Source organism: Carcharhinus amblyrhynchos, chromosome 17 (assembly GCF_965287045.1).
Source record: "Carcharhinus amblyrhynchos chromosome 17, sCarAmb.v2.hapA, whole genome shotgun sequence".
NCBI classification, from domain to species: Eukaryota; Metazoa; Chordata; class Chondrichthyes; order Carcharhiniformes; family Carcharhinidae; genus Carcharhinus; species Carcharhinus amblyrhynchos.
Genome location: NC_137340.1, coordinates 15,324,284 through 15,338,182, shown reverse-complemented (window position 1 = coordinate 15,338,182; position 13,899 = coordinate 15,324,284). Strand labels below are relative to the sequence as shown.

The window sequence follows — 13,899 nt, the reverse complement described above, 5'->3', positions numbered from 1 at the left end:
AACATACTGCCTCAAGTTGCACTAGTTGATAAAGCAAGTTATCAATAACTATATGTCTGGCAACACATTAAAAACATGATCTACAAGTTGTGCCCTGCCCAATCTACTCTTCTAAACATTTAGCAGGAGCAAAGTGGTCAATTAACCTGATATCAGTAATGTGAAAAATGCTAGAATCTATTGAGAATGAGATATCAGGACTCTTATATAATCTTATTATGATGTGGAGATGTGAGCGTAGGCACAGTAAGAAATCTCTCAAAACCAGATTAAAGTCCAACAGGTTTATTTGGTAACACAAGCTTTCAGAGCGCTGCTCCTTCATCAGGTGAGTGATGAAGGAGCCTGAGGTAGGAGCAGTGCTCCAAAAGCTGGTGCTGTCAAATAAATCTGTTGGACTTTAACATGGTGTAGTGAGACTTCTTATATAATCTTATTAGGCAGAATCAACACAATTTAATGAAAACAAAGTCACATTTGACAAAGATGTAGTATATTTGAATTTCAAAAGATATTCGATAAGATGCCACATGAGAGGTTGTTACAAAAGATACGGGCTCATGGGATTGGTGTTAATATATCGGCTCGGATTGGGAACAGGTTAACAAGACAGAAAGTAGGAGGAATAAACAAGTCATTTTCAAGATTGGGGTTTAACTGGTCCCCAGTTATCTAGAATCTAAATCCATGACTTTGGGGAGGAGAGTGTAATATATCGAAATGACTGATGATTTAAAACTAGATGGAAAAGGCGGCTGCCAGAAGAATGCAAAGAGGCCAAAAAGTAATGCCTGCAGATTAAGTAATGGGTAACAAGATGGAAAACTGAATAATACGAAGAAATATGGAATTATCAATTTTCATAGGAAGAATGAAAAACAGTCTTTTTTTTAAATTAGACAAGAAACCAGTGTATGTTAGTATGCAAAGGGATTTGGGATTTCTTGTAGATTGCATTTGTCTTTCCAATTGCACAATGTTCCTCCTTATTGCAAGGGAATTGGAATACGAATACGAATAAGTATTGCTACAATTGTACAGGGCTTTAGTGAGTCTACATCTGTGATAACGTGTGCTGTTTTGGTCTCCTCACCCAAGGAGGAATACTTGTCTTTGAAGGAATTTGACAAAAGTTCATTAGATTAATTCCTGGAATGAAAGGGTTGTCCAATAAAGAGAAATCAAGTAGAACGGGTTTAATATTCTCCAGTGTTTAGAAGAATAATAGGCAATCTCACTGAAAGTTTAAAATTCTTAAAGGGGATTGAAAAAGTAGATGCCAAAATATATTGTCCCTGACTAAAGAATCTAAATCTAGGGGTCACCAGATGACCAGTCAATTATTCAGACTGAAATAAGTGGAAATTTCTTCACTCAAAGGGTAAGAATCATTGAGATCCTCTACCTTAGAGGGCTGTCAAAACTGAGTCAATGAGTACACTCAAGATGGAGGATTTTTTGGCTACTAAGGTAATCAAAGGATGTGGCAGAAAAGTGGAGTTGAAGTATCTCAGTGCCATGTGACTTACTTCACTTCCTATTTCTTAAGTTCTCAATGATATGACCCATCCCATATCCTTTTATGCGCTGACTCTTGAATACCCTGCTTGCTCCATTGGCAAAGTAACCCTACTCTTAGGAACCTCTCGCTATAAACTTTATTTTGTTTAGCCTTTTCCCCATTTCAGTGCAGTACTGAGGGACAGATGCCTTTATCTAAGGCACTGTCTTTTGGATGAAACATTGAACTTGGGCCTGGTTTGATTCTTAAAATGGATATAAAAAGACTCTGGATTATAATCTGAAGAAGTGTCCTGGCATCCTGGTCAACATTTATCACTCAACTAAACACCCTTGAAACAGAATAAGTGGGCACTGCCATTTAGTGGCAAGGTATTCCAAACAATATGTTTGGCTACAAGACAATACCTACACTTTCAAAGCAATCAATTAGCTGTGAAGTGCTTTGAGACTTGAAAGGAGTTATGTCAAATGAAAATTTTTTCCCTCTTAAAAGCATTCTTAGAACTATTTACTGAAACACTTTGGGCCATCTCTCCTAACTCTCCAACTATTGCTCAGCATTTATTTCCTCCGCCATGGAAGGCCAAAGGATGTTTTCTATGAAAGTGAGGGCACAAATACAAGTAATCGCTACTGTCTCTTTTTCTTCACTTATGGAATAAAGATTATAAAAGTGTTAAATTCAGAATTAATGTTCCACAGCCAATTAGGTTTTTACTTTTGCAAATCATTGACTATCCATTTTATGCAATAAATACTCAATTTCTAACTGCTTGAGAAAATCAGTGCCTAGAATTCTGAAGACTAGGGATTGCAGCTTAACCCCGACACTATTCAATCCCCCATATCATGGCATGCAGTTAACCTCAAACTGAGATCCACAAACAGCTGAAAGTTAAGAGTGTTTCCAGGAGCTTCACAAAATAATCTCCCTAGCTGCAGAGCAAGAAAGAAAAATACAAGGGGAAAAGGAGATGGAAGGAAAATAAAAAGTATGCTGGTGGTTTTGTATACTATAACAAAAGTTAGTGTTAGGCCTGCACAAGCATCCAACAAGATCTCCACTCCAGAACACACTGCCTTCATTGTGATAATGGATATCTCACATACCATGGTTTTCAGTGGGGAATCTCACATTTAACTTTAGCGGGAAGGGATGGAGCATGGGAGACCCTCTTGCTGTAATAGATTTACTTTATTTACATCTTCCACATTTAACTTTAGCAGGAAGGGATGGAACATGGGAGACCCTCTGCTGTAATAGATTTACCTTATTTACATCTTCCACAATATTGCACTAATGTAAATTCCTTAAATTATTAAATAACACAGAAATTCAGCTGAGTTTTTACAGGCCTGTAAAATATTGCTGTGACTATAACATTTAATTGTTCAGTCACTTGAGTGGCGGGAAGGGAAGTCATCTGTATATAGGGGGTTATCGATTTGAAATTAAATTAACTTACTTTGAACCTGTTAAACATTAAAATATGGGCGACTACAGTTAATATTGATTTGATCCAACAGCTGTTTGTATTAGATCTGAATTGATAGGGTACATATGCCAGTAAAAGGAAATATTTAACCACAATAAAAGCAGTTCAGTTGATTGGAACTGGGACATTAGAAAGAATCATACTTATCCTCATCTTTGGTCTGTCTCATCCCTGTCTACATCAGTGAACAGTCTACATCTACTCTGAACTAAACACCAGTTTCTTTAAAAGCATTGTTAAAACATGCTTTTTTTTGAGTGGCACAATGGCAAGTGGTTAGCACTGCTGCCTCACAGCGCCAGGGTCTGGGTTCAATTCTGGTCTCCGGTGACTGTGTGGAGTTTGCATGTTCTCCCTGTGTCTGCATGGGTTTCCTCCGGGTGCTCCAGTTTCCTCCCACAGTCCAAAGATGTGCGGATAAGGTTGTCTGGCCCTGCTAAATTGACCCTAGTTTCAGGGAATTAGCAGAATATATCTATGGAGTTATGAGAGTAGGGCCAGGGTGGGATTGTGGTCAGTGCAGACTTGATGGGCTGAATGGCCTCCTTCCGTACGGTAGGAATTCTACGATTCTTACACGTAGCATTTCCCTATTGAACAAACTTCTAATTGGGGGGCCGTGATTAATATTATTAAAGGAGCCCTTCAACCAAAAAAGGATTGAAAACCATTGATGTAATGGACCAGTAAAATAGCAAATCGGCCAATTACTATTAAAGTAGGCCAACTATTGGTGAACAAACTCAGTCAGCTTCTACTTTGTCTAATGTGATGCACATATCCTCTCTATATCAAGCAGCAAGATTCTGGCCTGCTCAGTCTAAAGTATTTTTGTTTCAATACACGTCTTCCTTGGGCAACTATCTATGAAAGATCTGCATTTATATGGTACTTTTAACGACTATTGGACACTCAAGCTCTCTGGTGGTACAGAATTCCAAAGACTCTCAGTTGTTTGCATTGAGAGTTTTTTCCTCATCCCTGTCCAAAATGATCAACTCCTTATCCTGAGACTGTGCTTAGCTTAGCTCTAATCGGCTCAAAGCCAACATCCTACTCCCCATTCACCCTCCTAAGTCAAAACTGTTTCTTTTTTGAAACAGCCAATTCCGTAAGTACTTTCTGAAGTGTAGTCACTGTTATAATAAGAACATAAGAAATAGGAGCAGGAGTAGGCCATCTAGCCCTTCAAGCCTGCCCCGCCATTCAATAAGATCATGGCTGATCTGTCGCTGCTTAGTTCCACATTCCCACCCTCTCCCCATAACCCTTAATCCCCTTGCTTATCAAAAACCCATCAACCCGCGTCTTAAAAATATTTAGCGAGGCAGCCTCCACCACCTCAACGGGCAGAGAATTCCAGAGATTCACCACCCTTTGAGTGAAGAAGTTCCTCCTCAACTCCGTTCTAACCCCCCCCCCCTTTATCTTGAGGCTGTGCCCCCTAGTCCTACTGTCCTTTCTGAGCAGGAAGAGTCTCTCCACCTCTATCCTATTCATCCCATTCATCATCTTATATGTCTTAATGAGATCTCCCCTCATTCTTCTAAACTCTAACGAGCCTAGTTTATTCAGCCTCTCCTCATAGCTCAACCCCCTCAACTCCAGTATCAGCCTAGTAAACCTCCTCTGCACTCCCTCCAAGGCCAAAATATCCTTGCGTAAGTACGGCGACCAAAACTGCACACAGTACTCCAGCTGCGGCCTCACCAGTGCCCTATACAGCCGCAGCAAGACCTCCCTACTTTTATATTCAATCCCCCTCGCTATGAAGGCCAGCATCCCATTAGCCTTCCTGACCACCTCCTGCACCTGCAGGCTGGGTTTTTGCAACTCATGCACAAGGACCCCGAGGTCCCTCTGCACCATCGCCTGCTGCAGTTTTTCACCACGTAAGTAATAGTCCTTCCTACCATTATTCCTACCAAAGTGGACCACCTCGCACTTGCCAACATTAAATTCCATTTGCCAGTTCCTGGCCCATTCACCCAGCCTATCTAGATCCTTCTGCAGACTCTCCACACCCTCCGCGCAATTTGCCGTTCCACCAATCTTGGTGTCATCAGCAAATTTCGACACCATACACTCGGTTCCCTCCTCCAGATCATCTATATAAATGGTAAATAGCTGAGGCCCCAGCACCGACCCCTGGGGCACTCCACTAGTCACCAACCGCCAATCCGAATAGCACCCATTAACCCCCACTCTCTGCCTCCTATTTGACAACCAATCCTCTATCCACGCTAACACCCTAACCCCAACTCCATGCCCCCTTACCTTCTGCAATAACCTCTTGTGAGGTACCTTGTCAAACGCCTTCTGAAAATCAAGAAAGACCACATCCACCGGCTCTCCTCTATCCACTGCCCTAGACACATCCTCATAGAACTCCACTAAATTTGTCAGACACGACTTCCCCTTAACGAAACCATGCTGCGTCTGCTCTATCAAGCAATTCTCCTCAAGATGCCTCGCTATTTCCTCCTTGATGACGGATTCTAACATTTTACCTACATGTAGGAAATGATGCAGCTATTTTGCACTTGACAAACTCCCATAAACAGTAATGTGATCATGGCCCGATAACCTTTTTTTGATAATTCACCTGCTCTTCCTCAAAATAGTGCTATGGGCTTCTTTAAGAAGCAAACAAATGGGGCCTCAATTTACAAATCTCATCTGAAAGATGGCATCTTGAACAGTGAAATGTTCCCTCAGTACTGCACTGTAGTGTGCTGTCTTGATTTTTGTTTCAAGCCCCAAAATGGGACTTGAACCAGGAACCTTGTGTTTGAGAGATGATAGTGCATCAACTAAGCCATGGCTCTTTTGCCCCAATTATAATCAATAAAGTTTGTGATTTCCTAAAGAAACAAAACATACATAACATTGTAAGCAGTAAGTACCTTTAACAGTCTGTTCAAGGTTTTCCAAGTAAAACTTGTACTGACATACTAATCCTTCTTCAAATTCTCTCAGATGTAGGGTTTCTTTTCTAACCTGAAAATAAAAGATGTAACACTTCTTTAGTTTGCAGCCATTTCAATGCAGATCATAGCTGAATGACTCAATTTTAACTGTTGCAATGTCAGAGTTGCAGATAAATGGAGCAAAAATTAGATGATGCCACTGGCATTGTATAAGGAACTCAAACAGAATCTCCTCGGAACAATTAGAGGATAATTGTTTAAGAGAGTCTGTCAGTTGGCAATCAGGAAAAGCAGCAGGAAACTATTTTTTTCCCCTCAGTTTGACACTTGTTACATCCAAAATTATATATAGTAGACCTCCTATGGCATTGCAAGTAGTAAAGTGAATGATTATGTTATCAATCCTTTCAAGCCACTGTCGGGACACATGACCTACCAGGTATTCGCAAGTTTAGCCCTATGTTAAGTAAATGATAGACATTACATTTCCAAGGGCAGCACCTTCATTAGTTTCCTGTCGAAGTACATATCCAAAAACAGATTATTATCAATGAATGTTCTGCTGGCATCTTACTACTGATATATCAAGCTGTGTATTAATGGTTGTTTGTGTCATTAGTATCAGCGATCTGTGGTGACTGTTTCAAAGAAGAAACAATTTCGACTTAGGAGGGTGAATGGGGAATAAGATGTTGGCTTTGAGCCAACTAGAGCTAAGCTAAACAGTCTCAGGATAAAGGGTTGATCATTTTAGACTGGGACAGGGAAAAAAACTCTCAACTCAAACAACTGAGAATTCTCTACCACCAAAGACTTAAGGATGCTCCTTCGCTGACTATATTTAAGGCTGGGATGGACAGTTGTCCCCTCGGCGAATCAAGGGATTATGGGCAGCAGACAGGAAAACCGCATTGTCGGCCAAGGTCAGCCATGATCATTTTGAATGGTGGAGCAGGCTCAATGGCCACATGGTTTACTATTGTTCCCATCTCCTGAGTTATTCTGGCAGGTTACCATAACATCAGGAAAGAGTTGTGGACCAGAAGCTGAAATATCTGTTCAATGTTCCATGTCGTCCTCTTGCTGTGACCAACACAATAAAAAAACTAACAGAATAAAAAATATCCAAGTGGCAGCAATTACAGAACGTATTGGATGCTGTTCCCTTAGACAGATGTCACTTCTGATGGCTTTGGAACAAAAAAATTTTGGATTAAAACCGAGTCAGGAAAAAGTTCAGTCTAAAGTTGTTGAACTCAATGCGGAGTTCAGAAAGCTGTATCGTCCCTAATCAGAAGATGAGGTGCTATCCCTCCAATTTGTGTTGGATTTCACTGGAACATTGCAGCAGGCCAAGGATGGACATGTGGGCAGGATGGTGTGTTGAAAAGGCAAGAAGCAGGAAAGCTGGAATCATGCTTGCAGACTAAGCAAAGCTGTTCCCCAAAGCGGTCCTCCAGTCTATATTTAGGCTCCTCCAAAGTACAGGAGACAGGGAGCAACAAATGGAGTAGACCAAATTGTAGGAGGTACAGGAGAAATACATCTTCATCTTATAGCAGTGTTTTGGGCCTTGGACATCGAGGAGAGGTAGATGATGCACCTTATACGGTTGTAGGTGAAGGTGCCATGGGGAGAGGGCAGATTGCCAAGATTTTCTAGAATTTTGTTTTTTTAATTTCAGATTTGCAACATTTGTGTAATGTTCTTTTATGACAAATTTACAGTCAGTTACATGATGAGGTGATCAGAGGAATCTATAAATGGAAAAAGCTGACACGAAATCCATCAAGGTCGAAGTTTTTTCTGAGTCAACACCAACTGGTTTGAAACCATGAAATGAGCCTTCTAGCTGCTATAATTAAAAAAACAAAAAAAAACCCAACAAATATATATAAAATCTTCACTCCCCATACTGGGATGCAAGTAAAAATAAGCCATTCAGGCCCTTCATGCTATTAAATCATGGTGGATTCATACTCCTTATCTAACAAAAGATCTATTTATCATGGTCTTGAAAATTTCAATTGACGTAGCAATCACAGCAGTGGAATGAGTTTCAGATTACTACTACTGTCTGTCTGAAACAGCTTTTCCTGGCTTCACTCTGAAACGGCTGAACTCAAAAATTTAAGATTAGGCTCCACCAGCTAACAGCACCTTCTAAACCTTGATCTCTTCCACCTTGAAGGTCAAGGGCAATCAGCACATGGGCACACCAATAACTCAACGTTCCCACTCAGGCCCTTACAGGAAGTGCTGCACACTGAATGAAACATTAAACCAAGACTCCATCTACCCTCGTTGGTGGGCCAGAAAGATTCCATTACACTAATGTGAAAAAGAAGAGGAACTATTCCCAGTGTCCTGGCCAATATTTATTCCTTATTCAACATCACAAAAACAGACTAGCTGATCATTATGAGTGCTGGTTATGCATATATACCATGGTGATTGCACGTTCTGGACTATTAACGGTATTGGGATGCACTGCTCATGAAATGCACATCTTCTTTATTTCAGTCATGCACCATCCTGACATTGAAACATAACTTCCAATTTTTCATAGCTTGGGTCAAAATCCTGGAACACTGGGAGTACCTTCACAACATGGACCTCCGTAGTTCATGAAACGTAATTAGAAGTGGGCAATTAATGCTAATTTTACCAAAATGTCCACATCTTCAAAGAAAAAATGCAATCAAATTCTTTATTGTAAATACCTTGATGGGACCACCACAACTTACATTATATGTCTTTAACATAACAAAATGTCCCAAAAAGATGTGGCTCAGAATTGAAATGGGAGATACACAGGCAAAGAGATGCAAGGAGGGAATTCAAGAGCTTGGAGCCTGGACAAAGGAAGTCAGGCCACAAATGGTAGAGCAATTACAATTAGGAATGCACAAGAGGTGTGAATTAGAATAGTTCAGACATCTCGGAGGAATGTGGTGGAGATTACCAAGATAACGAGGAACAAGGCCAAGAAGGGATTGAGGGAGGGGCAAGGCCAAGGAGGGATCGGAAAACAAGGATGGAATTTCGAAGTCAAGACGTAGCTTGATTGGGAGTCAACATAGGTCAGCAAGCCCTGGAGTGATAGGGGAGCCAGACCTGCTGAGAATTAAGACACAAGTACAGAGATTTGGATGACCTCAAATTTACAGAGGGTAGTATGAGAAGAAGGGCCAGGTGTGTTGGAATTACACATTTCAGAATTACTTCATTGGTAATCGTGAATTGTACTATATGAATGTATGATCTTTCTTTTGTTAGGCTTTTCAGGATTGACTTTTTACAAATTTTTATAGTGACAGTTTTCTAACTGGTTTCCTCACTTTTGATTTGCATGTTTTTTTATCTATCATGTTTTGATTTTCTGCTTTTTTGTTCCAAGCTAAAATGTGACAAAAAGTGTGCCAAAGAGTAATTTGACGGAAATGTGCACTACATGCAAGGCTATATGGAAAGTTAGTTGGATTAATATTCATTAATAATGTTATGATGCCAACTGTAGTTAACAGCTGAGTTCAAGATCGTTGGTGAAATAATTGTAAATGTTATAAATACAGAATACATCAATTAGCATCTGAAACAAGAAAGGCAAACAACAATTGTTTTTTTATTATTATTACAACCTTACACACTTTTGACAGTACGGCCAAATTCCACCACAACTCAACTTTCAAGTTTGCTGATGACACCACCGTAGTGGGTCGGATCTCAAACAACAACGAGACAGAGTACAGGAAAGAGATAGAGAATATGCAGTACTGGTGCAACAACAATCTCTCCCTCAATGTCAGCAAAACAAAGGAGATAGTCATCAACTTCCAGAAGCATAAAAAAATCTTGCCCTTCTACATCAATGGGGATGAAGTAGAAATGGTCAAGAGCTTCAAGGTTTTAGGTGTCAGGATCACCAACAACCTGTCCTGATCCCTCCATGCGAACACTATAGTTAAGAAAGCCCAACAACGCCTTTACTTTCTCAGAAGACTCAGGAAATTTGGCATGTCAGCTATAATTCTCACCGACTTCTTTAGATGCACCATAGAAAACATTTTTTTTCTGGTTGTATCACATCCTGCTATCCAAGACCGCAAGAAACTACAAAGGATCGCAAATGGAGCTCAGTCCATCACTCAAACTAGCCTCACGTCCATTGACACTTTTTGCTGCCTCAGAAAAGCAGCCAACATAATCAAGCACCCTGTGCATCCTGAACATTCTCTCTTCCACCTTTTTCCAAGAAACAAAATTTTGAGATTATCTACCTACAGACTCAAAAACATCACCTTCCCTGCTGCCATCAGATTTTTGAATGGACCTACCTCACATTATCTTTTTCTACACCCTAGCTACAACTGTAACACTGCACTCTCTCCTTTCTTTCACTACATACGGTATGCTTTGTCTGTATAGTGTGCAAGAAACAATACTTTTCACTGCACACTAATACATCTGACAATAATAAATAAAATCAAAATTCAAAAGACAACAAAAAGATACAATAATCCATCACAAACATATGCAATTTTTTTCTTATGTGCTTCCTAGAAGAAGCTCTATTATAATTCAAAAACAAAAACTCAGCAAGAGGAATTCCAAATCTGTATAATATTTATACTTACAATTGGATTTACACAAATTTCATCCACAACTCTCAGCATGGTTAATCAATGTCTTACCCTGGGAGTTTCCCCAGATTAGTCCTTGCTGGTCTCTGGAATATAGCAAACTGTATTCTGAACAACCATTTAAAAGCTCCAATCTTAAGATAGTGTTTACAACAGCTACAAATATTCCACCACTAGATGGCGAAAAAAACAAAGTATTTATTCTTGCACAAACGATGTCAGTACAGTATTTGGAAATGTCAATTCATGAAACCAGTATTCACATGGATAGGTAAATTATTGCAAATTCAAAATAAATGCAACTTATTTCTCTAAATGAGCTTCCTCCTTTATTTGAAAAATATGTACATTTCTGAACATCAGAACTTGATACTGTATCCAAGGCTAACACAAACATGAATTGGCAAATTCAAATGAATGTCAGACTGCCACAACATGTCAGAAACATTATGAGTAAGGCTTTTACACTTTATACACTGAAATAACTTCATGTGCAACACCTTCAAAATAATTGTGAGGTGAAGAAGGATAGATTCCCTGGATTTCTTTTAAAAGTATGTACAACAAATCAGATGCTAATATAACCTGGGGGGGTTATGTTTTTAAAAAGAAAAAAGTGAGTTTGCTGAATTGAAGGCTGTGCAGAATAAGCATACATCTTCTAAACAATAGTAACAAATCAGAGTGTAACATTTAATCTGTGCAGAAGGATATGCTCCAACTGAACGAGACAAACTCCCAAAAAGAAACAAAATTCAAACATAGGCTACTGAGAGATGGAAGGCTCCTTGGGAAGGAAATGTGTTGGGCAGATTTTTAAAAGGCGTCAACAAGTTTACTGAGGGCATGTTTTAATATTTGTAGATTTTTAAGCATGCTGTTACAACCCTTATTTTTCAACATTATATTTTCAGGTTAATAGAACAAAATGGCATTTAAAAAACTTTCTAAGTATTTTGCGACAATTTATTGGTTTGTTAGCTCCTATTTCCTAGTTCCGTATTGATGAATGATTACTAATTATTTATTTGAAGTTTTTCTAACTGTTTGCCCATTGGTAGATCTCCTACCTGCTTGTTATATTATGACTTTGCTTATTTAATGTTGATTATTTCCTTTTTTGATACAAAAATGGTTTTTATACAGTAAGGGTCAAAGAAAACATACACTTTAGCATGCAAAATTTAAGTAGGACTTACATATTCACACACAACCAATTCAAATTAGATGTGAGAATTCTAATTATAAATTGGTTAATTAATTACTAGTACATATTATATATAGTATAGACGTAACCAAATCTAAACCAGCATGGCTGTCACAACATTAGAAAACATTTCCTGTTGCACTGTTGTGAACCTTTTACTCTATAAATTGATTCAATACCTTTGCAGTTTTCTCAGCTTCAGTTAGAGACCGTATCCTGTAGGATGGTACAATGTCTTTAAAGACCTCCAACAAAGATACCATCACCAGCTTTCGCACTGTCACTGCAACATTTGGATCCTGTTCCATTAGCATCGAACGCAGTTCCTTCAGCTTTTTAATCTGTCAATAAAATAACCGCTTTAAATCAATTTTCAAATGTCTTTACCCCAAATTACACAGTGCTTCAAAGTACATTTATATTTTAAGTAGAAAAAAGAAATGAGAATAGGGCAAGGTCCATTAAAAAGCACATACAATAACTCAATTAATGACAATAAAATGGCATAAATATGAAATTTACTATACCTCCATATTCATAGGGAGATCAACATGATAAGGATTGCATTAAGAAAATAAAAGATAAAAATACTTAATATAGAAATGGGATGTGCTAATTATTGTGGTCTATATGAATTTCAATAAAGCTTTTGAGAAGACCTCATATGAGAGGCTTATAAAGAAGGCAAGGCACATAGGACACAAGGTACATTGATAAGGTAGATTCAAAATTGGCTCAGTCGTAGGAGACAAAGGGTGCTGACAGAAGGCTGCTGTGGTGACTGGATGCCAGTGTCCCGGATGCTACCGGTGATGGGACATTTAAGTTAAGTTATGAAGAGGGAGATTGGGTTGGCTGGGTTGTTTTTGTCAGAGAAAACTGAGGGGCCCACGTTCCCAATGCCAGGTAACTTGGTTAGGCACTAAATGATTCTGAATGAGGATACTGCCAAAAGCCCACAAGTAACCCCATATTTATCATCTGTGCCCTGCATGGTGAGACCCCTGCCCTCCCCTTCCTCCAACTGAATTAATACCAGCTCTGGCAAAAGAAAGACCCTTGAGTGGAGAGCAACTGCCCTTGAAGGGCAATCATGAGCATTCCTACCACAAACTTAGTCAGGGTGGAGGCGAGAATGTCGAAGGGATATGCCCTCTCTCTCCTGCCCAATAAAATGGCTCCCCCTCCCATCCACCAAATTTGCCATAGGATAAGGTATTAAATACCATGCCATGATTCCATTCACAGGTGAGACCAAAAGGAGAAATCATTAAGTTAGGTAATATGAATAAAAGTTAAATATAAAAGCAATTGCTTTGAAGTGTATTAAAGTACATTTGACACTTAGAATATACCATTTTGAATTCAATTTCAAATAATTGTAATATAATTTCATGCTGGGTGTAACATCTAAAAGAGCATTATGAAATTTAATTCATTAGGTAAGCAGAAGTTAGTTCCGCTGTGCACAAGACTAATTTTGCATTCAAAGGTTTGTCACTAGGTATTTTGCATGGACATCATTCAAAGGCTATTCAACACTGTGATACCACTTCTATTGGTCTCAATGTTGCAAGAGCAATAGTAGACGCTAGCAGGTTCTTGTAGTAAATAATTACACTGAAGCTCAATCTTGCCATCAAAAGTACCATGTTAAAAAAACTGAAGTATTTATATTCATTGGCTTCTATGTCCAAAACACTCCCACATTCCTGGGATAGCAGCTGGACTTTCAAAGGCAGTCCTCACTTGACTTAACTGCATAGGGTTTGAAATTATTCTCCATAAACACAAAGGCTCTTACATTGTTGTCTGGTTCAGTCAAAATGGACGATGCTAAAGTGGCTATGTGGATCTTTTTCTCTTGTAACGTCTTTCTTCTCAGCTGTAGCAACTCCTCAGTGGTCAATACTTGAAGAGGCTCCTTTCCAGCAACTATTTCCTTTCCTGCACATTTAAAAAAATTCTATTGTAATTTTTCTCCAGCAGGTAATCAGCAATTTTTTGTCTGGTCATGAAATTGCTTCGGCTAAATGAATATAATTTTAATTCAGAATGTGCAACTAACTTTCTTTTACCTTGTTAAACATTTGCAGCAA

At 39.0% G+C, this 13,899-nt stretch overlaps 1 protein-coding gene across 1 annotated transcript in view; it reads right to left on the bottom strand.

Moving 5' to 3' along the window:
- The window catches only part of noc3l (NOC3-like DNA replication regulator), a 46,146-nt gene that overhangs the window by 16,656 nt on the left and 15,591 nt on the right, over positions 1 to 13,899 (bottom strand). The window contains exons 6-8 of the mRNA XM_080205535.1: positions 13,605 to 13,747; positions 11,980 to 12,141; positions 5,927 to 6,020 (exon numbers count right to left, since the gene is read on the bottom strand). Of these exons, the coding sequence (XP_080061661.1) occupies positions 5,927 to 6,020; positions 11,980 to 12,141; positions 13,605 to 13,747 (399 nt within the window). The remainder of the gene's footprint in view (positions 1 to 5,926; positions 6,021 to 11,979; positions 12,142 to 13,604; positions 13,748 to 13,899) is intronic.